The sequence below is a fragment of the Pan paniscus genome, chromosome 18 (genome assembly GCF_029289425.2).
Source record: "Pan paniscus chromosome 18, NHGRI_mPanPan1-v2.0_pri, whole genome shotgun sequence".
Taxonomy (NCBI): Eukaryota; Metazoa; Chordata; class Mammalia; order Primates; family Hominidae; genus Pan; species Pan paniscus.
In genome coordinates, this window is record NC_073267.2 from 5,552,112 (window position 1) to 5,576,536 (window position 24,425).

The following is a 24,425-nucleotide window of genomic DNA, read 5'->3' on the forward strand; positions in this document are numbered from 1 at the left end:
TCCTTTTATTATATCAATTTATTCAAGTGATTAAAAAACTTCTTGGCAGCAGGATGACAAAACAGGTCCGTAAACATGATTTCATCCCCCCATCCCTTCTTCCAAGGAGCTTCCTATGACAGGAAATCAAATTCTAGTTGGCAAATCCAGTGATGAGGTCTGTAGAAAAGGGGTCCCGTGTCACAGCCAGGAAGGCAGACTTGTCCCTTTAACCCACTCCAGCCAGGGGTGCTGGCCAGGATGTGCTGTTCTGTCATGATGTGGTCACTGAGTCTGGTTCGTTGGCAGCCCCTTCCCCAGGAGGAGGGAGACTCTTTGGCAGTGCGGCAGCCCTCCCGGGGGCACGGGCTTCTCGGCAGCAGACACAGGCAGGCGGGAAGCAGGCGGCTGAGCCCCTCCAGCGAGCATGGTATTGCTAGGGTTGCAGGTGCTCTGGCAGGTGGCCAGGTGAGGGGCTGAGGCACAAGTGCTATCAGGAACTTGGCTGCCCCACAGGGGCTGAGGACACCCAGATGGTCCATGCCAGTGGCCTTGAAATTTCCCCTGCAGAAGCCAGACCGTGGGGAAACAAGCTTTCGCGACGTGCCACCCCGGGCAGCTTGAGGCTTCAGTCCTTGAAGGGGTTGTGGGCGCCCCCTGGCTGCTCCTTCTCTGCGGCCAGAGGCTCCCCGTTCATCTCCTGCAGCGGGAGGTATGCATAGTCCCCATGCAGGCGCCGGTTCCTCTCTGCTCTGGACAGGAGCAAGGACAGGTTTGCTGCAGTGCTGATCAGCAGGAGGAAGGCCAGTGCCAGGGTGAGGGCTAGCCAGGCGGTCCTGCAGACAGGAGAGAAGCCCCAAGTGGGGGACTGCTGGGTGGGCTCAGGGCTTGGGTAGCACTGGAGGGGCTTCCCTCTACCCGGCATAGATAGCACTAAATCAGGTGCCTCCAGGGACCACACAGGGAATGTTATGAGCAAAATGGACTAGGTGGGGATGGGGCAACATTTAAGACATGTGCAGGGAACAGCAGAGGCAGTCATGACGTACAATGCAGGTCCGTGCTGCCCCATCTCCTGATTTTTTTTTTTTTGAGACAGAGTCTCGCCCTGTCATCCAGGCTGGAGTGTAGTGGCATGATCTCAGCTCACTGCAATCTCCGCCTCCTGGCTTCAAACGATTCCCCTTCCTCGGACTCCCGAGTAGCTGGGACTACAGGCTCGAATCACCACGCCCGGCTAATTTTCGTATTTTTAGTAGAGACCAGGTTTCACCATGTTGGCCAGGCTGGTCTTGAACTCCTGACCTCAAGTGATCCACCTGCCTTGGCCTCCCAAAGTGCTAGGATTACAGGCGTGAGCCACCACGCCTGGCCTGATATTTTAAGAGAAGCCATTAAAAAAGTTTTTAAGGCTGGGCGTGGTGCTCATGCCTGCAATCCTAGCACTTTGTGAGGCTTAGGCGGGCGTATCACTTGAGGTCAGGAGTTCAAGACCAGTCTGGCCAACATGGCGAAATCCTGTCTCTACTAAAAATATGAAAATTAGCTGGGCACCTGTAATCCCAGCTACTCAGGAGACTGAGGCAGGAGAATTGCCTGAACCCAGGAGGCGGAGGTTGTGGTGAGCTGAGACCGCACCACTGCACTCCAGCCTAGGCAACGGAGTGAGACCCCGTCTCAAAAAAAAAGAAGTTTAAAAAAATGTGAATGTTACTGATTTTTAGATGCTGCTGATATATTTTAACTTTTTAAAAATTATGTAAGCCAAATAAAACACAGCTGGATGCTGGGCATGGGGGCTGGGAGGCCAAGGTGGGAGGATCACTTGAGCCCAGGACTGTGCACCTCGTCTGTGCAAAATAGTGAGATCCTATCTCTAAAAAACAGTAAGAAATAAAATTAGCCAGGCATGGGGGCATGTGCCTGTCGTCCTAGCTACTTGGGAAGCTGAGGCGGGAGGATCGCAGTGAGCTGATTGTACCACGGCACTTCCGCCTGGGTGACAGAATGAGGAAACCTCCTGCCCCCACCCTGGGATCTCATCTAGCCCAGTTTGCATTCTGAGCTCCAGGGGGGGATGCTGACAACAGACGATGGGCACTCAAAGGCCCTGAGCTCTGCTCCAGGGTCCCCAAAGCAGACAGTGGGGAGAGCTGGTCCCGCTTCCTCTAAGGCAGGGAGCTGGCAGGGGACAAGGGCAGAGATGGACCTCACAGGGGAAGGGTGTGGGAGAGAAGGGGGATTCCTCCCGCCCTGGCCCCAGCTCCCACAGAAGCACCTACCTGGTGAAAAAGGAGAGTTCTCCCGCCCTCAGGGTGGCTTCAGGTGGCTGGAGACACTGCTTTACTGTAACATACCAGAGACAGGCTGAAGGGGCTGGAGCAGGAGCATCTGCCCATACCCCCTCCCCTTGGAGGGACAGGTACCTCCGGAGACGCTGCAGTTGCCAGTCTTGGGGTCGCAGGGACAATGGTGCTCACACTTACAAGGCCTCTGGCAGCCCGGCCCATGCCAGCCAAGGGGACACTCTATGGAAAGGAGATGGGAGGAGGGAGGAGGGAGGAGAGAGGTTGGGGCCTCCAGTGTCAGAGCCTTTCTCGACAGGACAGGATACCTGCCCCGGCCCATGTGTACAGAGCCGGGCTAAAGGTGAAGCACCCCCTGCCCTCCCTGGACTAGCCCCTGAACGTGACCTTATTTGGAAGCAGAATGTCTACAGAGGCACTTCAGTTAGGATCTCAAGCTGAGACCGTTCCGGATTTAAGGTGGGCCCTGGAGCCAGAGCCTGGGGACCCTTGTTTTAGCCGAGCCCTTTGTGGAATGGGCCGTAGCAGCCACAGGGGAATCACGCAGTGATGTGCAGGTGAGGCCGGGGCAGAAGACAAGAGGCAAGCATTTCCCAGACCAGAAGGTGGAGACAGAAGCAGCAGAGGAGCAGTGGGGGCTGCCGGGGCCACCGTCTCCCCATCCGCTAGTGGCGTGGCGGCTCCTACCTTCACTGCAGTTGGACCCGGTCCATCCGGCATCACAGCGGCAGCCGGCTGCCGAGACAAGACCGGGGAGGCCAGGTGAGGGCCTAGGGCAAGGCAGGGCTGGGCAGAGCCCCCTCCCCAGAACCCCCACTCACTCTCCGTGCACAGTCCGTGCTGGCTGCAGTTAGAGGGACCACAGTCCAGCTCATCACAGCCGGGACCCCGCCAGAAGTGCCCGGTGCATTGGCAGTGCCCGTCCACGCAGGTCCCATGGCCGTGGCAGTCAGGCAGCTGGCAGCGGGGTTCGTGCACACACACCACGGTGGACACTTGGCGGGGACAGCGCCACATGTTGTCCTGGCTGTAGAGGGATGTGATGTGTGAGGAGAGGACACCCCCAGACGGCCCCTCAACTCCCTCCAGGCTGCCCCCAACCACCCCTCTCTCCATTCTCACCTGTCTACCTACCTACCTACAAGATGGCGTCTATCTATCTATTTTTGAGATGAGGTATTGCGATCCTTCCACCCGAGCCTCCTGAGCAGCTGTAACCATAAGGTGTGCACCATCACGCCTGCCTAATTTTTTTTTATTTTTTCATAAAGACGGGGTCTCACTATGTTGCCCACACTGGTCTTAAACTCCTGGGCCCAAGCGAACCTCCCACCTCGGCCTCCCAAAGCACTGGGATTCCAGGCGTGAGCCCCTGTGCCCAGCCCTCTCCAGTCTTTTATAGGTTCCTCCGCTCCCTACAATCCCTCCCAGCCCTGGGCCTTTCACATGTGGTGCCCTCTGCCCGGAAGGCTCTCCCACCCCCACCCAGCTACCACCTCCTTCAGATCTCAGTTCTTATTCTGTCATCCTCAGGGAGGTCTTTGCTGACCAACTGACCCTGCTCCTAGGCCTGGGTAGTACTGGCATCCTGGGGGAGGGACTGCAGCAATTTCTGCTCTCTTGAACCCCCGAGGCCTGGCACATAGCAGGCACTCAATATTGGCTGAATGAGACAGGCTGGGGCAGACCTGGACTTCAGCCCTCACGAAGGCGGCTCTCACGTGCTTACCAGTGATCTGACGGGTAACTGGCCAAGGTCCCATTGAGCACAAAGGTGGCAGAGCCACCCCCATCCAGGTTGATGGCGTTGACCACGTCCTGTTTCAGCAGGAACTCCGCCATTTCCCACAGGTTGATGCTGCGGCACAAAGCGGCGTTGCTCAGGCTCAGTGCCCACCATCATTTCTCATTTAACTCCTTTTCCTTCCACAGTGCACAGCATCACGCCCACAGTGCAGGCACATTTCTAAGTGGCCCCCGCCCCCAAGCATGTCTCATCCTAGCCCCCGGAAGCTGTGAACACGTGAGATCACACCCATGCCTGTGCTGTCACATGGCATAGGAATCCTTAAGGGAGGGGAAACGGCCCGGAGGATCTGGGTGCGGCCACTGGAATCACAGGAGCTGTTCAACACAGAGAACCTTCTCTGGCTGGTGACAGAATAGGAAGTGAGATTTGAAATACGAGGGGGATGAGAGGGTGGCCGGACAACTGGGGGAGAGGACACACATGGGAAGGAACCTGGGCAGCTTGAAGGAGCTGAGGCCCCAGATGGCGGCCAGCAGGGAAACCAAGACCTCAGTCACAACCGAGGAGGCGACGTGGATTCTTCCAACAACCTGAACAAGAGGATTCTTTCCAGATAAGAGAAGAGCCCTGCCTAACCAGCATCTTGGTTTTGTCCATGGGACACCCTGAACATAGAACATTCCAAGTTGACCAGCCTGGCCAACATGATGAAACCCTGTGTCTACTAAAAATACAAAAATTAGCCAGGTGCGGTGACTCATGCCTGTAATTCCAGCACTTTGGAAGGCCGAGGTAGATGGATCACCTGAGGTCAGGAGTTCGAGACCAGCCTGGCCAACATGATGAAACCCCATCTCTACTAAAAATACAAAAATTAGCCGGGTTTGGTGGCGGGTGCCCGTAATCCCAGTTACCTGGGAGGCTAAGGTGGGAGGATCACCTGAACCTGAGAGGTAGAGGTTGCAGTGAGCTGAGATTGCACCACTGCACTCTGGCCTGGGCGACGGAGTAAGACACTGTCTCAAAGAAACAAACAAACAAAAGAACATTCCCTGCTGAGTGTTGCTAAATTTGTGCCGGTTATGCAACCAGAGCAAACCAAAATACTCTCTTTACAGGGGCTAGAAATGCGGCTCAGGGAGGCTGAGGGACTTGTCTACGGCATAGGTGGGTAGACAAGTCATCGATGGCTAAGCTGGGATTGGAACCAAGATCTTCTCCCTGCTCACTTCATGACCATTTCCTTGTATCCTATCTAGGGTTCAGGAAAGGTGAGGCCTAAAGCTGAAGATGATGAGTTCTTGGAATCGGCAAAGATCTCAGGACCCTCATCCTGTGGGAAGGTGAGGGGGCCCTGGGAGGGGGGACAGATAGATGTCAACATCCCAGAAAGCAGGTAGAGTCAGAGGGTGGCTGTCATTGGGTCAACGTTCCTCCTAGCAGGACTGAGCCCTGGCCGGGGGGCCTCAGCTCCCAGGACTCACCCACGCTGCTCCGTTTGGCCGTCTGCATGAAAGAGCACCAGCTGCCCTTTCCGGTCGTGGCCAATGGCCGTCCTGGCTGATATCACATTCACAAATTTGCTAAAGGAACCTGAAGGAAAAGCAGCCTGGCTGATCACCGGCCCCTTGGGAGGTCTCCTGCTTCTTGCCTAACTCCACTTCCCACTGGTCTGAGCTACCTGGTACCTCCCTGGGAAGCACAGCAGCCTCCTTGCTCGTCTCCCTGCCTCCCCTCTGCACATCCCAGTCTCCCCAGGGCAGCCGGGGGGTCTCTTCTTACAGGTAAACCAAGCTATGCCAGCCTCCAGGTGAAGACCCTCTAATGGTTTCCCCTGTTCTTAGAACAAAATCCAAAGAGCCAGCATGCCCTCCCCAGCCTCTTCCTCCTCCTGCCTCAGCTCCTGGGTGTCCCCTCACCACCCTGCAGCCACTTTGCACTTCCTGTTCCCTCTGGCTGGGAACTGTGCTTTTCTCTAGCTTGCTCCTTTGTCAGATCACCTCCTTAGTGAGGCCTTCCTTGACCGCCCACTCTTTTTTTTTTTTTTTTTTTTTGAGACAAAGAGTCTCGCTGTGTTGCCCGGGCTGGAGTGCAGTGGCATGATCTCAGCTCACTGCAACCTCCGCCTCCCAGGTTCAAGCAATTCTTATGCTTCAGCCTCCCAAGTAGCTGGGACTACAGGCACACACCACCATGCCTGGCTAATTTTTGTATTTTTTTTTTGTAGAGATAGGTCTCACTATGTTGCCCAGGCAGGTCTTGAACTCCTGGGCTCAACCGATCCTCCCGCCTCGGCCTCCCAAAGTGCTGGGATTATAGGTGTTAGCCACCACACCTAGCTTACTGCCCACTCTAAAATGGTCATGGTATCCTGTCCCCATCCCAGTATTCCGCATCCCAGTGGTTCTCAACCTTGAGTGTCGGTCAGAGTCACCATGGAGGCCCGTTAAAACATAGACTCTTGGGCCTTGCCTCTGATTCTGCAGGTCTGAGGGTGTGGGGCTTTGGAACAAGCTCCTGGGCCACGCCGATGTTGCAGGTCCATGAAGATTTTTTTCTCTTCACTTTTCTCTTCCTGTACCCACAGCTCCGGTCCCCATCTCTCCCCTTTCCCCTAACTTTATTTTTGTTTCTGAGCACTTACCAATTCTTTTCAGCATATTCTATAACTATTTTTTGTCCTATATATTCAATATAAGCCTATCTTCATCCCCATGAATCCCCAGTACCCAGAATAGTGCTGGGCACAAAGTAGCTGCTCAATACTTGTTGAAAGACTTAAGAACAGCTCCGCCCAGCCCACTGGTCCTGGTTCTCGAGAGGGTTGTTGCCAACAGCCTCCCCATCCAACCTGTCTCCTGTGTCTCGTCACACTCTGTGGCTTGGCTCTCGTTGATGTAGATGCTTCCATTACGAATCAGCCACACGACCCCACTCAGCAGCTGCACAAATGGGTTCTCAGTGTCCAGCACCTCCTCCTCAGACAGGTACCTGGATCCGGGGAAGGTGGGAAGCTCACTCACCAGCAGGGGCAACTGCAGATAGTCAGGCTCTTTCTCCCTGGCCATCCCAATCTGGCTGCTAGATTCCCCCTCATGCCCCAGGAACCTCCTGGGGCCTGAGTGTAGCTGGGACAACTTAACAGCCCTAGGAATCTCCCTGTTGTCAGAGCTGAAGCTGGACAGGGTTCTGACAATACGATCCCCACGAGCCTTTGCAAACAGTCTAAGTTTCATTTAACAGAAATGACCATCCCCCAACAGAGCTCAAATCCATCTATGGCCCTCAATCCCCAGGCCATACCCAGCCCAACTACCACTTGATCCCTGTTACTGCCCTTCATTGGCTTCCTTGTTTCTCCACTGCTCTCTCCCACCTGGTCCCACTCAGGATCAGAACAAGCTTTATCATCAACAAATAATTTTTTTTTGAGACTCAAATAATTTTAAAGATAATTTTAAATAATTCAAATCATCAATCTTGCCAGGGCGTGGTGGCTCACACCTGTCATCCCAGCACTTTGGGAGGCTGAGGTGGGTGGATCACTTGAGGTCAGGAGTTCGAGACCGGCCGGGCCAATATGGTGAACCCACTCCCCCGCTCCCCCCACATCCCGTCTCTACTAAAAATACAAAAATTAGCCGGGCGTGGTGGCACACGTCCGTAGTCCCAGCTACTCCAGAGGCTGAGGCAGGAGAATCGCTTGAACCCGGGAGGCAGAGGTTGCAGTGAGCCGGTATCATGCCACTGCACTCCATCCTGGGCAACAGAGCAAGACTCTGTCTCAAAAAAAAAAAAAAAAAAAATCATCAGTCTTGATGAGTTGATGTTTCTAACACCCCACTCCTTTTTCAGTCCCTCATACACACAAGCCCCCCTGAGCCTCTGAGCCTTTGTGCGTGGGGTTCCTTTGGACTGAAACGCTCTTCCTCCAGTTCTGACCTTGGCTCACTTAGTGATTCATCTTCAAGTTCCCACTTAAAGGTCACCTCGGAGAGGCGTGTTCCAGATCACCCTCCCTAAAATCAACACTATTTACCACGGGTTCACCCCGTTGGTTGCTTTGCTGCACACACAGCAATCAGAATGTATGTTAGCTATTTACCCGGCTTTTGTTGATTTTTCTAGTAATGGGGGAGGGCTGTTAAGGCAAAGACTGTGTTGTTCACGGCTATCTCACCGGGGCGCGGCACATTGCCTGATACAAGCAAGTGCTCAGTGATACTGGATGATGAATAAACTCTGCAAGGAAGCGATTCCTATCCCCATTCTGCAGAGGAGGAAACAGGGGCTCAGCTTGGTTAAGTGACTTGAACACGGAGGCACGGCTACAACCCAAATCTCAGGCCCTCTGCCCTCGACAGCACGGGGCTCCCTGCCTCCTCACCCGGTGACCAGGGTCCCGTCGCGGCGGATCCCGAACTGCGCGTTCTGCAGCCCCCCGGAGCTGCTCACCCGCCGCTCGTCGCTCACCACGTTCCCCAGGCACTCGCCCGAGTTCATGCGGAAGAAGCCGCCGTTCTGAGCGACACGGCAGTCGGCCGCCCGCGCCGTCTCCTCCACGGTGGCGCGTCGTCTCGCCGCGCAGCCGCCGGGCCCACCGGGCTCCAGCACCGAGAAGGTGCGCAGGGGCTCAACGGCCCGCGTCAGGTGGCCGGCCACCGCGCGGTCCCTGAAGTGCGACACGAAGGTGCGCACGGCCAGACCGCCGGCGCCGGGGGTCGCGGGAGGCGGAGGCCAACTCTCGTGCTCGCGGCTGCCGGCGCGCACCCGTGTGCAGTCCCGGGGGAGGCGCGCGCGCGCGCGTGGATAGGGCAGTAGCAAGTCGTCGTCGCGGGAGGCCCTGCGGGGACGGGCGGCCGTGAGCTCAGGGGGCTGTCCTCGTGAGCTCGGAGGACAGGGGGGACCCCCCGAACCAGGCTGGCCGCGGGAGCTGCACTCACCCCGAGTCGAGGCCGCCGGACGCTTCCCAGAGGAAGCCGAATAGTGCAAGCCGGAGGAGAAGCCAGCGACCCGTGGAGGTCGCCATATTGGACCGGGACCTCGGGTCATGTGGGCTCGCCTCACGTGACTCAAGTCCCAGGGTGGCCGCTTTCAGCTCGGACTGAATTACCTGCGCTCTTTTCGGCTGGCGGGCTGGCGGGCGGTGCTGGTGATGTTAACTTTTTATCTCCAGGTAATCTCAAACCTACAGGAAGTTGCAAGGAGAGCATAAGGAACTCTCGTAGAATTGTTATTCATGTTTAGCAGTTGTTTAGGCTTGCCTGATTTACTCAATCATTTGTACTTTGTTTTTTTTTTTTCCTGAACAAATTGCAGATGTCATGATCCTTTACCCCATACCTTGCCATGAATCTCCTAAGAACAAGGGCATTTTCTTAACCACAGGGCAAATATCATTAGGACAACTCCCATTGACATTTCTGTGATCTCATCCACAGCTAACCTTCAATTGTCCCTCTAATGTCTTTTTTTTTTCCTTTCCTTTTTGTCCGCCCCTGACCCTGTAATCCAGGAGTTGCTTTTAGTTGTCATGTCTCTTTGATCTCTTAATCTGGAAGGCTCCTCAGCCTTTTGTCTTTTACTACCTTGACATTTTTGAAGACAGCCCAGCTACATAATTTGTGTGACTCAATGCAAAATGAAAACTTGGGGACACTTGCTAAAAAACCCAGAAAACTATTAAGAATTTCAAGATGATCAGAGCAAATGGTTGCAGCAAGCCAGGGACCTTCTGAGTGAGCCCATGAAGCTGGCCCTGAGTATAGAAGCCAGTTTATTTTGTAGCATGTACTTCAAGCTTCCTTTGAGAGGATTCTTCTCTTCAGGCCTCCTGTCCCAGTGCAGTGTCCAGGGTTGGGTGGTGTCTTGGTGCCAGTGCAGTGCATGGGCCATTCCAGGAGCCACGGTAAGTCTAGTTGGCTTGATACTGTTGCAGTCTTGCCAGTGCACCTTAATATAGCAGTTTCTCCTTGTCTGAACTAGTCCCGGGGTTCTTTGTCCTACCTCCAAGAAAACTAAGGAGCGTGGACACAAGGGTGGGGTTGGAGCGGAAGTTTAATAAGGGAAAGAAGAAAGCTCTCCAAAGTGGAGAGGGGAGTCCGAGTGGATTGTCGGGCTACAGCTGAATGCAAAAAGCTTTTTTTTTTTTTTTTTTTTTAAGACAGAGTTTTGCTCTTGTCGCCCAGGCTGGAGTGCAATGGTGCGATCTTGGCTCACTGCAACCTCAACAACCTCTGCCTCCTGGGTTCAAATGATTCTCCTGCCTCAGCCTCCCGAGTAGCTGGGATTACAGGCACACGTCACCGCGCCCTGCTAATTTTTGTATTTTGGGTAGAGACGAAATTTTACCATGTTGGCCAGGCTGGTTTCAAACTCCTGACCTCAGGTGATCCACCTCCTTCGGCCTCCCAAAGTGCTGGGATTACAGGCGTGAGCCACTGTGCCTGGCCGCAAAAAACTTTTATAGGACACTGCTCTCCTCCTGGTAACTGAGTAACTTCTTACCAGTAAAGCTGCCTATGCAGCTCCCCTTACGTTATGCAGCTGTAGGTATGTCTCTAGGCAAGTGCAAATCGGTGCTTCTCTTGTTTGTGTATCTGTGGGTTTGTTTTAGATAAGGCCCCCTCCTCCCTGTGCCGGTTTCCATGGAGCCCACTGTGTATATGCCTGAAAAGGAGAGGAAACTTTTTCCCGGGAGCCTGCTAATTATGCAAAGAACAAAGGGCTTCTGCGCTGGACCCTGTCTGCTTATCTCCGTGCAGGTCCACCCTGAGTTTTTTCCCAGGTTGCTTTATTTTTGCCAGTTGCTATGACTTTTCAGGCAGGCCACTTCTGAGGTCAGAATTTTCCCCAACGGATTTTTCTTTTCCTTCTCCCTCACTACCACAGGTATGGGGGGACACAGATAGGGGCCAGGCCAGCCCCTTTTCATCCACAGTCAGCACTTCTGGTGCTTGATCTCAGGCCCCTCTTTGAGCCGCTGCTCCTTTGAGCCAGTCCACGGTGAGGATTAGTGAACTCAGAGAGTGTCCCCCCAAACTCATGTCATTACCAGAACCTCAGAATGTGAACTTGTTTGGAAATTGGGTCTTTGCAGATGTAATTAGTTAAGATGAGGTCATTCTGGAGTCGGGTGGGCCCTGAATCCAATCTGACTGGTGTTCCTGTAAAAGACACAAATACACACGTAGGAAAGAAGCTCATATGAACACAGGCAGAGGTTGGACTGATGCAGTCATAAGTCAAAGAATGCAAAGAAGGCTAGCAGCCACCAAGAGCTAGGAGAGAGGCGTGGGAGAGACTCTTGAGCTTTGACAGAGAACATGGCCATGCTGATGCCTTGCTTTTGGAAACTAATACAATTCAGGGACCTCAAAGGGGTCCCGGGAACAGCTCTGACGCTCCTAGTTCACTTTAACCATGTACAAAATGACTGCTCCTCCTAGAGGCTTAAATGACCAATATATTGATGTGAAGGGAGTATATCTTTCTGAGCTTTGCATTGGGCTGCTAAAAATAACCAGCAGAGGAGCCCAGGCCTGACGCCTACTCCCTGCCTCCGGAAGCGCTCTTTTTTTCTGCCTCAGTTAGGAGTTGCAGAAACAGGCAGTCTTTGGCAAGTTCTGACTTTGGTTTTCTCCCTACTTGGAGGTTTGCTACTCCTTTGCCAAGTTTTTCTAAGCACATAACGGGTGCCACAGAAATTCTGCATTTGAACAGAGCAGCCCATATCCACAGTTCTAGCCAAAGCTGCTAACGAAGCCAAGGGTTTTCTTTTTTGCTCTTCAGCCTGGAATACTTTTCTCCCCTCTTAGCGTCCTCATTTGAGTTCTACCATCATTTGTGTGTTCAACAGGCTGAGCACCTCGTATGTGCTCCGTTGCAGCTGATCCCTGCCTTCCTGGAGCTTAGCTTTTCAAGGGGAAACAGACATGAAACAGTTATGTGATGAATGCAAGAAGCAAAGGGCAGGACTGCGAGAGAAGGATGTTGCAGGTGTGGCAGGGAAGCCTCTCCAAGCCCCTTTAGACTGTGATTGAAGGAAAGAAAAGATGCGGCTGTGTGCAGATCTGGGCCAGAGCCTGAAGTGGGAAACAGCTTGGGAGGTGCAGCAGGAAGAGCCACCTGGTGGGAGAGGAGGGCCGTGGGGGAGGGGTTGGAGGTGGTGAGCAGGGTTGAAGTGGGAGGGCCAAGGCAAGGCCAGATCGTACATGCAGGGATCCAGGGAAATGGGTATGGATTTCAGCCAAAGTGAAATAGTAAGCCATTGGAAGGTTTTTTTAAAACTTTATTAAGATATAATTTACATACTGTAAAATTCTCCTGTTTTAAGTGTACAATGCAATGATTTGTAGTAAATGCACAGCGATATTCCAGCATCATCATTATCCAGTTTTAGGATTTTTTTTATCACCCAAAAAAGTTTTGTTATGTAATTCTATTATTATTTAGAGACAGGATCTCATTCTGTTGCCCAGACTGGAGTACAGTGGTGCAATCATAGCTCACTGCAGCCTCGACTTCTTGGGCTCAAGCAGTCCTCCCACCTCAGCCTCCTGAGTAGCTGGGACTACAGGTGTGTACTACCACACCAGGCTAGTTTATTTATTTATTTTTAGATGGAGTCTCACTCTGTTGCCTAAGCTCGAGTGTAGATTGAAATGGCCTGATCTTGGCTCACTGCAACCTCAGCCTCCCAGGTTCAAGCGATTCTCCTGCCTCAGCCTCCTGAGTAGCTGGGATTACAGGGGTGTGCCAACACGCCCGGCTAATTTTTGTATTTTTAATAGACACAGGGTTTCACCATATTGGCCAGGCTGGTCTTGAACTCCTGACCTCAAGTGATCCACCCCCGTTGGCCTCCCAAAGTGTTAGGATTATAGGCGTGAGCCACTGTGCCCGGCCCGAAAGTCATTTTTATAAAACTCTTAGGAAATGTAAACGTCAAAGGATCAATTTCTTCTGTCCGTGCTGTGTAGAGTATCTGTTGTGTAAAGGGCTGGGAGGGCATTAACAGCATCCCAGAACCTGGCGTTGAGGTTCTGAGGGGCAGGAGATTCTATCATAGGCTGCGTGTCTGGTAGGTGGCCCCCACGTCCAGTTGGGTACATTAGGGGTGCCCCTCATCCCATGTGGACTTGCAGGGTGGTGTGGGGGCTGCCAGCTGGGCAGACCAGACTCAAGCACGCTCACAGCCCAAGGTCCCTTCCACCAGCTAAGACCTGGACAAAACATCTCCAGGTGCCTCTTTTTTCTTTTTCTTCATTTTTTCTATTTAATTCAGCAAATATTTTTAAAACATTTCTATGTTCCAGGCTGTATAGTAGGAGCCAGGCACCTGAAGAGGAGCAAGACATCGTCTGTGCCCTAAAGTCATTCACAATCTGAAAATAGAGTTGACAAGCACACAAACGAAGCCAGAGTGAGCTGCCACAGAGCAGTGTAGGGAATGAGATGGGCAAGTAGGTGTGAGGAGGGGAGGAGGCTTCACAGAACAAGGGACAACCTTGGGGAATCTTTTTTTTTTTGAGACGGAGTCTCGCTCTGCCGCCCAGGTTGGAGTGCAGTGGCGCCATCTCAGCTCACTGCAAGCTCCGCCTCCCAGGTTCATGCCATTCTCCTGCCTCAGTCTGCCAAGTAGCTGGGACTACAGGTGTGTGCCACTACGCCCGGCTAATTATTGTATTTTAGTAGAGAAGGGGTTTCACCATGTTGGTTGGCCAGGATGGTCTCAGTCTCTTGACCTCGTGATCTGCCTGCCTCGGCCTCCCAGAGTGCTGGGATTACAGGTGTGAACCACTGCACCCAGCCAATCTTGGGGAATCTTAAAGGACAAATCAAATTTAACCAGATTGGGGGTGGGGGCAGATTCGCAATTGCAAAAATGTGGAACCAGCCCAAACGCCAATCAGTCAATGAGTGGATAAACATCATATATATATGATGGAATACTACTCAGCCATAAAAAGAAATGAATTAATGGCATTCGCAGCCACCTGGATGGGATTGGAGGCTATTATTCTAAGTGAAGTAACTCAGGAATGGGAGACCAAACATCACACGTTCTCACTTATAAGTGGGAGCCAAACTGTGAGGATGCAAAGGCATAAGAATGATACAATGGGGCCAGGCGCGGTGGCTCACACTTGTAATCCTAGCATTTTGGGAAGCTGAGGTGGGTGGATCACCTGAAGTCAGGAGTTTGAGATTGGCCTGGTCAACATGGTGAAACACCGTGTCTATTAAAAATACAAAAATTAGGCCAGGTGCGGTAGCACATACCTGTAATCCCAGCACTTCGGGAGGCTCAGTTGGGTGGATTGACTGAGCTCAGGAGTTCGAGACCAGTCTGGGAAGCACGGTGAAACCCCGTCTGCTAAAGCACAAAAAATTAGCCAGGTGTGGCAGTGTGCAACTGTAGTCACAGCTACTCAGGAGGCTGAGGTAGGAGAATTGCTTGAAGCCGGGAGGCGGAGGTTGCAGTGAGCCCAGATCGCACCACTGCACTTCAGTCTGGGGGACAGAGCAAGACTCTGTTTCAAATAAACAAACAAACCAAAAAAACCCCAAAATTAGCCGGGTATGGTGGCGCATGCCTGTAATCCCAGCTACTCAGGAGGCTGAGGCACAAGAATTGCTTGAACCCAGGAGGCGGAGGTTGCAGTGAGCTGAGATCGCACCACCACTGCACTCCAGCCTCAAAAAAAAAAAAAAAAAAAAAAGTTACAATGGAATTTGGGAACTCGGGTGGGAAAGAATGGGAAGGAGGTGAGGGATAAAAGACTACAAATTGGTTTCAGTGTATACTGCTCAGGTCCTGGGTGTACCAAAATCTCTCAGATCACCACTCACGTAACCAAACACCACCTGTTCCCCAAAAATCTATGGAAATAAAAAATGAGAAAGAAAGAGAATAGGTGAAGACCCAGAAAAAGCAAGGATACTGGTGGGACGTTGCCCAAGTCAGTCTTCCTGGCTCTGGTGGGTGAGGGGGGGCAGAAGCTTAGCCGCTGAGAGATGGGAGTGGGGAAGCAGTCATGAAAGGGTGGCTTGAACTCGCCCCAGCTCTCACCAATCCCTTCCCCGCCCTCTCTTGCTCTCTCAGACCTCATTCCAAGCAACAGTTCTGCACATACTGTTCTCACAACTCCTTCACACTAAAGCTACATGATGGAGAAAGTCTTAACTCATTCCGTTTCCTGTGTATATTTACATCTTAAGAGGAAACGCTTTCAACCAGGTATGGTGGCTCATGGCTGTAATCCCAGCAGAGGCAAGAGGATTGCTTGAGCCCAGGAGTTCCAGGCCAGCCTGGGCAACACACCAAGATCCCCGTGTCTTAAAAAAAAAAAAAAAAAAAAAAAAAAAAAAAGGGCCAGGCGTGCTGGTTCATGCCTATAATCTCAGCTCTTTGGGACGCCAAGGCGGGCGGATCACCTGAGGTCAGGAGTTCGAGACCAGCCTGGCCAACATGGGGAAACACTGTCTCTACTAAAAATACAAAAATTAGCCGGGTGTGGTGGCACGTGCCTGTAATCCTAGCTACTCAAGAGGCTGAGGCAGGAGAACCGCTTGAACCCAGGAGGTGGCGGTTGTAGTGATCTGAGATTATGCTACTGCACTCCAGCGTGGGTGACAGAGTCAGACCCTGTCTCAAAGAAAAAGGAAAGACTTTAAGAACATCATGACTTAATGGAATTACTTGTTTACAGTAGGATTTTATACCCTGAGCCGGGAGCCAGAAGGAATGCACTTTTGACCAAGGATTGTGGCAGGGGCACATAGAGCCACCGTGGGCTGGGTGCTTCCACCAATGAGGGCCTCTCTCTCGGGGTGTGTATTTGGGGGGCAGGGAAAGAAGGCCTTGATGAAGCCCTGAGGTGGGGTTTGTGCCGGGGAACCTGCTTTTCCATCCCTCTCTCATTTAACTCCAAGTCCCAAGCCTCCTTTCCTCCCTGTCTTCCTCCCACCCGCTCCAAACAATCTGCCTGTGACTGGTTTTTCTGCTCTCTGTGCTACTTGAACAGGAGGCGGTCAGGAGCTGTTCTGCTCCAACGAGGAGAACCATTGACTCTCATTTGTGGGTGCTCCTTGTCTTGACCTCGAGTTTTGTTTCAAGCCCTTTGGAGGGTTCCTTCTTTTTTTCTTTTGAGACAAGTTCTCGCACTGTCACCCAGGCTGGGATGCAATGGCATGATCATAGCTCACTGCAGCCTCAATCTCCCAAGTCTCAAGTGGTCCTCCTGCCTCAGCCTCCCAAGTAGCTGGGACCACAGGCACGGGTCACCATGCCCAGCTGATTTTTGTGTTTTTTTGTGGAGATGGATTTTTGTCATGTTGCCCAGGCAGGTCTCCGAATCCTGAGCTCAAGCAATCCGCCCACCTCAGTCTCCCAAAGTGCTGGGATTCTAGGCATGAGCCACTGCGCCTGGTCATAGGAGAGGGCATTTGAGCAGAGACTGGGGCAAAGTGGAGTGTGAGCCACTTGGATGTCAGGGGAAAAGTATTCAGAAAGATAGGAGAGCCTTGCAAGGGACGTGAACTCCATGTGGGCTGGATGTGTGTGCTGAGTGGATAAATTCCAGGGAGTTTTTGGGCTACAGTTTGGCTGTGGCATGCCACTGAGAAAGTTCTTTTTGTGTTTGTTTGTTTTTCCTTTTTTGAGATGGAGTCTTGCTCTGTCACCCAGGCTGGAGTGCAGTGGCATGATCTTCCCTCACTGCAGTCTCTGCCTCCCAGGTGCAAGCGATTCTCCTGCTTCAGTTTCCCGAGTAGCTGGGATTACAGGCGAGAGCCACCACGCCTGGCTAATTTTTGTATTTTCAGTAGAGATGGGGTTTCACCATGTTAGCCAGGCTGGTCTTGAACTTCTGACCTCAAGAGATCCGCCCGCCTTGAGAACGTTCTTTTTAATTTTCGGTTTCACATCGGTCCTTTAAATAGAGGATCAGGCTGTGAACCAGGTCATCAGGACGGGTCATCTGCTTCCCCACGGGTGTGGTTGGGCTGCAGGGACCTTGTTGCTGAGACTAGGAACAGCTCCTTGAGGCAGGTGCTGCATTAGTTTGTGGGGCTGATGTAGCAAGGTGCCATCAACTGGGAGGCTTAAACCACAGAAATGTATGGTCTCACCGTTCAGGAGTGCTGGGATTATAGGCGTGAGCCAAGGATTGCCTTTCCTTGAAAGTGACTCATACGCTCCGCTTTCCTCCACAGTCATTTCACCCTCTCCCTGGTTTGGTAACTGAAGCCTTCTGAAATGAACCAGTGTTAGGCTCCAGTGAGGACTCCATCCCCAATTCAGGAAGCACAGAGGTGGAGTATAATCCCCCCGATTTGTTTATGTGCGGCTGACTTCTCTCAAGGTGGTGTGCCTGTTTGGGAAAACTTTTGTTTGCAAGACAATGTGAAAGAAATCCTTAAAGCTCACGGACTGCCGGGTGGATATGACATTCTGGCCCTTGGTTCCCCCAAGAAAACAGCAACTTGCAGAAAGCAAGTCAAACTTGTCAGCAGAATCCAGGGATGTTCCTCGAGGCCTGACAACTTAAGAGCAATCACGGGAAGGCATTCAGAGGACCACAGCAGAGGATCAGGTCAAGGGAAGCCTACCTCCTAAAGGAAAGATCGAGAAGAACCATGCGCCCCACTACCCACCGGGGCTGCTCAGCTGGGCACAGAAGCAGCCAAGGATATTTTCATTCGGATGCTCACATATGACTGAGTTGCCACATGAGGATGATCCGTGGCGATTTTCCACCTTGAGGCAAAGCAGGACAATGCGTGTAAAGAGGCTTGCAGCCCCGGGACCGGGTTTTCAGCTGGTTTTTCTACCCCAGGGTCTAATGTGTGCAGGCTGTCATCAGCACCACAGACAGCACCAGAACCCATAATAACGTCCCAGAAGGTTTTATTGCTAAATTAGTGTCAGAGCTCCAGGGAACACATTCAGATATAGTCACACTGAGTCAGAGCTCGAGGGAAGAGCTGTAAGCTGGGAACCAGAGAACCGATGACAAGGCAGCGGCCTCTTCTGGCAGCTTCCGGAGGAGCCCCCAGTTAATGGGACGTCATCACTTGAGGCAGCAGGTAACGTTTACTTGGCACTTAGTATGTTACGGGCACCATTTCCAGTATTCTAGAAACACAATACTCACAGCAGTGGAGGTAACATTGAGGTAGGGGCTGGGTTTTGTTTTTTTTTTGACTCCCACTCTGTTACCCAGGCTGGAGTGCAGTGGTGCAATCATACCTCACTGCAGCCTTGAACTCCTGGGCTCAAGTGATCCTCCCTCCTCAAGTGAGCCTCCCGAGTAGCTGGGACTACAGGTGTTCACTAGTGCACCCAGTGAGGGTTGGTGGGGAGGTGTCTCGTTATGTTGCCCAGGCTGGTCTCGAACTTCTGAATCCAAGCAATCCTCCCACCTCAGCCTCCCAAAGTGCTGGGATTATAGAGGCGGGCCACTGTGCCCCTCCAAGGTAGGGGTTATTATTATCACAATTTTACTGATGAGAAAACTGAGTCCCAGAGAAGTTGGTGACTGCTCAAGGACACAGACAGCTAGGACTTGAATTCGGGCAGCCTGGCCACAGAACCACACCATCAACCGCTATGCTATACTGTGTTTTGTAAAATGACATGATGGCCATGTGATGCAATGTAATGATACAGCAGAGTTTTGTGCTCAGGATGTAAAAATGAGTATGTGCTGCCTTTCATGGTTATCTGTTGAGTTCTGGCTCATGACCTGAACTATTTTTTCCAAGACCCTTCCTTCTCCCACTGGGAAAGATACTATATTTGGTATCTGAACAAATAGCCTTTAAGATATCAGTTTATGGGTCTTTTTAGAATTTGTGGCTGGGTGCAGTGGCTCATGCCTGTAATCCCAGCACTTTGGGAGGACAAGGCAAGAGGATCACTTGAGGCCGGGAGTTCGAGACCAGCCAAGTCCATGTAGTGAGACCCCCATCTCTACAAAAAATTTAAAAGTTAGCTTGGCATGGTGGCACACACCTGTTGTCCCAGCTACTCAGGAGGCGAGATGGGAAGATTGCTGAGCCCAGGAGTTTGAGGCTGCAGTGAGCCTAGGTGACAGAGCAGGACCTCACCTATTAATTAAAAAAAAAAAAAAGAAAGAAAAGAAAAAAGAATTTGTGTTGAGTGGGATTGGAGAGTCGAAACAGACCAAGAGGTTGTCCAAGGTTGTCCTCAAAGCTGAGAAACAAGACTCAACCCTGGGTCAGTTGCAGTTGAACTTTATTCATCCGTTCACACCTGGGTCCCTCCCGGCCCCCACCTACCCTGGCCCTGCCTACTCAGGGCTTCCAAGATGGGGTGTCGGGGTGGCTTTGCTTATCCTCCAGATGCCTTCTTCCCAGGATGTGATCCGTGCCCTCCAGGATCTAAGGGATGAGGACTAAAGGGGTCTGTTCCTCCTCCAGGTAGCAGGCGTGGAACCATCCGTCTCAGCGGCTGCTTGGTGGTGGCGGTGTGGATGGGTGTGGCTCTCTGTTTGCTGGGGGGTATTCTGCCAGGATGTACAGGAAGCCACCCAGGGCTGCCACTGCTGTGGCTGTGTTGTGGGAGGAGCAGCCATCTAGGGGAGAGAGCCCCCATGAGTGCTGGGTGGCAAGAACCTTGGCCCTTTATTCAACACAGTCCCATTGAAAGTGCTTTTCAGCCAGACGCGGTGGCTCACACCTATAATCCTACACTTTGGGAGCCTGAGGTGGGCGGATCACTTGAGATCAGGAGTTCGAGACCAGCGTGAGCAACATGATGAAACCCTGTCTCTACTAAAAAAATATAAAAATTAACCAAGTATGGTGGCATGCTCCTGTAGTCCCAGCTACTCGGGAGGATGAGGCAAGAGAATTGCTTGAACCCAGGAGGCAAAGGTTGCAGTGAGCCGAGATCGCGCCACTGTACTCCAGCCTGAGCAACAGAGCGAGAATCTGTCTCAAAAAAAACAAAAAGTGCTTTTCAGATGTCATTCCAGGCAACTTGCAAGACACTGAGTGGGTGCTTCGGTGCTCCCTTAGGCCCCTTTTGCTGGGCCGGGTGCTCTTCCGCCAGCTGCTAAGGGCTCCTTTCTCTGGGAGGTATGTCCCTCCCAAATAACTTACCAATACAGGGATACAAAAGCCTGGCCACCTTGTCCCAGGGGGATGACTCTGGTGCAATTTATGCTCCAAGGCATTCCCCTCCCACCCCTGCGGGGGTATCTGGCCTGAGGCCGCATCCTGTCTAGCTCCTGCCTGGCTTAGCCTGCTTCTCTGACTTACCTACCTCAATAAACCACACGCACCGGAGTCCTGTCCCAGGTCCCGTATAAGACCTTCTGAGATGGGGAAACTGAGGCTCGGGTAGCCGAGCAGAGCCCCTGGCCCTGGTGACTCCACAGCTCATTTCCTGACCCCAATGGCCTTCCTCTTAGTTGCCTCTGGTCTGCCTGGTCCCATGTGACCTCATGGCTCATGGAGTCAGAGTCTCAGGCCTGAGCACTTGCCTGAGATAATAACCCTTAGATGTAGTTAGTTCTTTGAGCTCAGAGTGGGCTGCACGCCTCTAGTCTCACAATCTGTCTGCTTGTGGAAGGGAGCCAGGAATTCTTTCCTCCCTACCCAGAGACTTTGGGAAGGGGAGGGGACCCCATCCAGGTCCGTTGAAGGGAGGGAGAATGCAGATTTCAAGATGCCGAATGACTAACCCTGGCAGTTCATGCCTCTCAGTGGCCTACTGTATGCCAAATACAATGGGGAGGGCTTTGCACGATGATCAGTTGTTAGCCCCCAACAGTTTGGTGCCCATTTTACAGATGAGGAAAATGAGGCTCAGAGAGGTTGTGTGACTTTTGCAGCAAGTTAGAGGCAGAAGCGGGACTCGAACCCACACAACCTGACCTCAAACCCTGTGCTCCTAATCTCTACACCAGCTGCCTCCTGCTCTGTGGGCTTGTGTCATAAATGCAACAATCAGCACACCCCTCCTGGGCAGTTTTCTAGGCTGCTGGTCAACCTGGAGGTGTCCCAGGAAAGGCCTTGGGCTCTGGAATTTCTGTGGCTTCCGCTCCAGTCCCTAGGACAGTCCTCGTGTTGGGCTCTAGGGACAGGCAGCTGACCGGGTAGTACACAGCAGGCCCCTACCACCCTAGCCATAGGCAGCCCCAGCCCCTCTGTGTCATAAAGGCCTAGCTAGGGCAGGACCTCTGGAAGTCTCCTGGGAACTTCTCTCCCTTCTCCTGCGTGACTTTTGGTGGCAGCTACGAAACTGACTCACTGGATTTCTGCTTTCACTCCTCTCTCCTGTCCACCTGTAGGTGGATGATGAGGCCACAGTGGGGTTGATGGAGAGATGTTTAGTTACTGGAATCATATACCCAAGTATGTTGGACATCCACTCTGTGAGCTGGCTATCCCATATCCCTTCCTGTTTTTGCCTGCAGTTATTTATTTTTTACTTTATTTTATTTTATTATAATTATTTTTGAGACAGAGTCTCACTCTGTCACCCAGGCTGCTGTGCAGTGGCACAATCTCAGCTCCCTGCAACCTCCGTCTCCTGGGTTCAAGCAGATCTCCTGTCTCAGCCTTCCAGGTAGCTGGGACTACAGGCATGCGCCACCACGCCTGGCTAATTTTTGCATTTTTAGTAGAGATGGGGTTTCACCATGTTGGCCAGGCTGGTCTCAAACTTCTGACCTCAGGTGATCCACCCTCCTTAGCCTCCCAAAGTGCTAGGATTACAGGCATGAGCCACTGTGCCTGGCCTATTTATTTTTTATTAATGAAAAATTGAAATCAAAGTCCTCTCTTTCTTCTTGGTTCCTCCCTTCCTGTGTCCCCCTCCTTCCCTTTCTTCTACGTTATTTCTTGCCTTTCTTCCCTTCCCAATATACTTATATCCTGTTCTCACTTTCTTTACATTGGCCAACTGACCATACAGTTTATTGTCGCAACCAGGACACTTTGGAGGAAAGAGGGCACTATTCATAATGGCCCCAAGACAACAGGTGTAAACTGGGGCAGCTCTGGGGGCTGTGTGGCCACCAAAACTGTTCTGGTCACTTGCCCATTCATTGGCTTTCGGGTCCCTTCTCTGCCTTTCCTTATTCCAAACTCCAGCACACAGACCCCTCCAAACTACATTTCGCAGGATGTCTTGCCTGCTGGTTTCAACCAACAGGAGGTGCAGGTGGAATGAGGGGAGAAGCCAGAATATTTCTCCCTTCCTCTCTCTGTCTCCCCCTTGTTCAGCCCCTGCAGGCTCTGTTAACACCGCCTCCTCCTGCCATTCTCCAGCTCTAGGGAGGGTAGTGGTTTCCTGCAACAGTAAAATCTCTGGGTTTTTCCACCTTTTCCGTTTTCAGCTCTTACAACACCTCTGAGATGAGTTTCCTCTAGTAAATTCCCTCTGTTGAAGTTCCTGACGCAGGTTCTATTTTCCTGACCAGACCTTGACTTAGAAGGGTTACTGTTACTATTTTTAACAACTGAAACTTCTCTTTTATGCTCCTTTAACAAAAGACAGTATCTCTTGGACTCCCCACTTTCTTTCTTTCTTTTTTTTTTTTGAGACAGGGTCTTGCTGTGTCACCTGGGCCGGAGTGCAGTGGTGCGATCTCAGCTCACTGAAGCCTCCACCTCCTGGGTTGAAGTAAATCTCATGCCTCAGCCTCCTGAGTAACTGGGACTACAGGCGTGTGCCACCATGCCCAGCTAAGTTTTGTATTTTTAGTAGAGACAGGGTTTTGTTATGTTGCCCAGGCTGTCTCCCCACTTTCTAAGAGGAGGCCATCAGGGACCCCCAGCCTCCCTTCCACCTCTCAACATGAAGGCCCTCTGATTAGTGCCCCTTTGGTGATGCCAAGTGCTTTTCTTCCATAGCAGAGAATAAACACAGGCCTCTGTTTTGCTGGGATATCTTAGTTTCATGTCAAGAAACTCCCTTGGGTATTTTCATTACCTGAAAATTGTTTTTCTCGCCTCTTCACTCTCCTCGAAAAATGCTGCTGATATTGAATAGCTTTAGATAATTCTTCATCTTCAGCATCTGGGAGAAGAGCAAAAGTTGAACTTCTCAACAGAGATTTTTATTTTTTACATTTTTATTTCTTTTTACTTCTTTTCTTTTATTTTAGAGACAGGGTCTCATTCTATTGGCCAGGCTGGGTGCAGTGACACAATCATAGCTCACCATAGCCTCGAACTCCCAAGCTCACACAATCGTTCCTGCCTCAGCCTACCAAGTAGCTGGGACTACAGGCATGGACTACCATGTCCAGCTATTTAAAAAAAAATTTTTTTTTGGTAGAGATGGGGTCTTGCTATGTTGCCCAGGCTGGACTTGAACTCCTGAGCTCAAGTGATCCTCCAGCCTTGGCCTCCCAAAGTACTGGATTATATGTGTGAGCCCCTGCAGCTGGTCTCAAGGTGAATTTTTAAATGTTACTCACTAAACCTCCTGCCCCCATAACATTTCAAGGAAGTTAGGTCTTCTCTTGAAACTTGAGGCTATTCCAGAAGTTTCCACCTGCACCTGTCTGCAGATCCTTTTGCATGGCCTAAACTTGTCATCTACTGATGCTTTTCCAAATTGTGGCTCCCCAAACACCCACCATCAGAACCACTGGAGGTGCCTGTTAAAAATGGAAGTCCCTCCAAGATAAGCAAAAAACTGAGGGAATTCATTACCACTAGACTGGCCTTACAAGAAGTGCTCAAGGGAATCCTACATCTGAAAAGAAAAAGACAATAATCACTGTCATGAAAACATGAAAAAGTATAAAAGTTACTGGTAGAGGAGAAACAGAAAGAAGAAAGAGAAAAGAAGCATAACTATCGCTAGAGAAAAGCCCAAACAGCAGTGATAACAATAAGAAAGGAAGAAAAAAAATCAAAGGATATAGAAGATAACCAGAAAACAATTAATGAAATGACAGGAGTAAGTCATCACAAGCCAATAATAACCTTGAATGCAAATTGATTCAGTCCCCCACTTAAAAGATATATAGAGTGGCTGAATGAATGAAAAAACATGACCCAACTATATGCTGCCTACTAGAATCTCACTTCACTGGTAAAGACACATATGGAATGAAAGTGAAAGAGTGAGAAAAGATCTTCCACATAAATGGAAACCAGAAGGAAGAAGGAGTAGCTATACTTAGATAAAACAGACTTTAAGTCAAAAACTGTAAAAAGAGACAAAGAAGGTCATTATATAATGATAAAAGAAAGAATTTAGCAACAGGACATAACAATTCAAAAAATATATGTATTAAACACTGGAGAACCCTAAAGCAAATGTTATTAGATATAAAGGGAGAGATAGACTCCAATACAATAATAGCTGAAGACATCAACACCTTGCTCTCAGCATTGGA

At 51.3% G+C, this 24,425-nt stretch overlaps 2 protein-coding genes and 1 long non-coding RNA gene across 12 annotated transcripts in view; 1 reads left to right on the forward strand and 2 right to left on the reverse strand.

Moving 5' to 3' along the window:
• Positions 1–9,087, reverse strand: NAGPA (N-acetylglucosamine-1-phosphodiester alpha-N-acetylglucosaminidase). Of its 9 annotated transcripts, none has more exons than XM_003815100.7 (10): positions 8,979–9,083; positions 8,423–8,878; positions 6,887–7,026; positions 5,520–5,628; positions 4,015–4,143; positions 3,107–3,312; positions 2,973–3,020; positions 2,406–2,507; positions 2,262–2,325; positions 1–815 (listed from the first exon to the last, which is right to left on the reverse strand). In XM_003815100.7, exons 1-10 carry the CDS (start codon positions 9,062–9,064, stop codon positions 608–610), a joined length of 1,548 nt encoding a protein of 515 aa, XP_003815148.2. In that variant the 5' UTR covers positions 9,065–9,083; the 3' UTR covers positions 1–607. The 9 variants fall into 9 exon arrangements, with proteins under 9 accessions (XP_003815148.2, XP_063454393.1, XP_063454390.1 ...); XM_063598323.1 differs by having other exon boundaries at positions 1–731; positions 8,979–9,082; XM_063598320.1 differs by having other exon boundaries at positions 1–731; positions 8,423–9,087.
• LOC134729401 (uncharacterized) lies at positions 9,073–22,996 on the forward strand. Its single transcript, XR_010110472.1, has 3 exons — positions 9,073–9,211; positions 17,254–18,126; positions 22,621–22,996. It is a non-coding gene; the product is annotated as an uncharacterized LOC134729401 (long non-coding RNA).
• The window catches only part of C18H16orf89 (chromosome 18 C16orf89 homolog), a 22,610-nt gene continuing 17,465 nt past the window's right edge, over positions 19,281–24,425 (reverse strand). Inside the window, exons 7-8 of one of the 2 annotated variants that reach the window (XM_008967976.5) lie at positions 23,006–23,092; positions 19,281–19,995 (exon numbers count right to left, since the gene is read on the reverse strand). In XM_008967976.5, coding sequence (XP_008966224.4) covers positions 19,742–19,995; positions 23,006–23,092 — 341 coding nt within the window. In that variant the 3' untranslated portion in view covers positions 19,281–19,741. The remainder of the gene's footprint in view (positions 19,996–23,005; positions 23,093–24,425) is intronic. The other variant, XM_003815098.4, reaches the window with a different exon arrangement.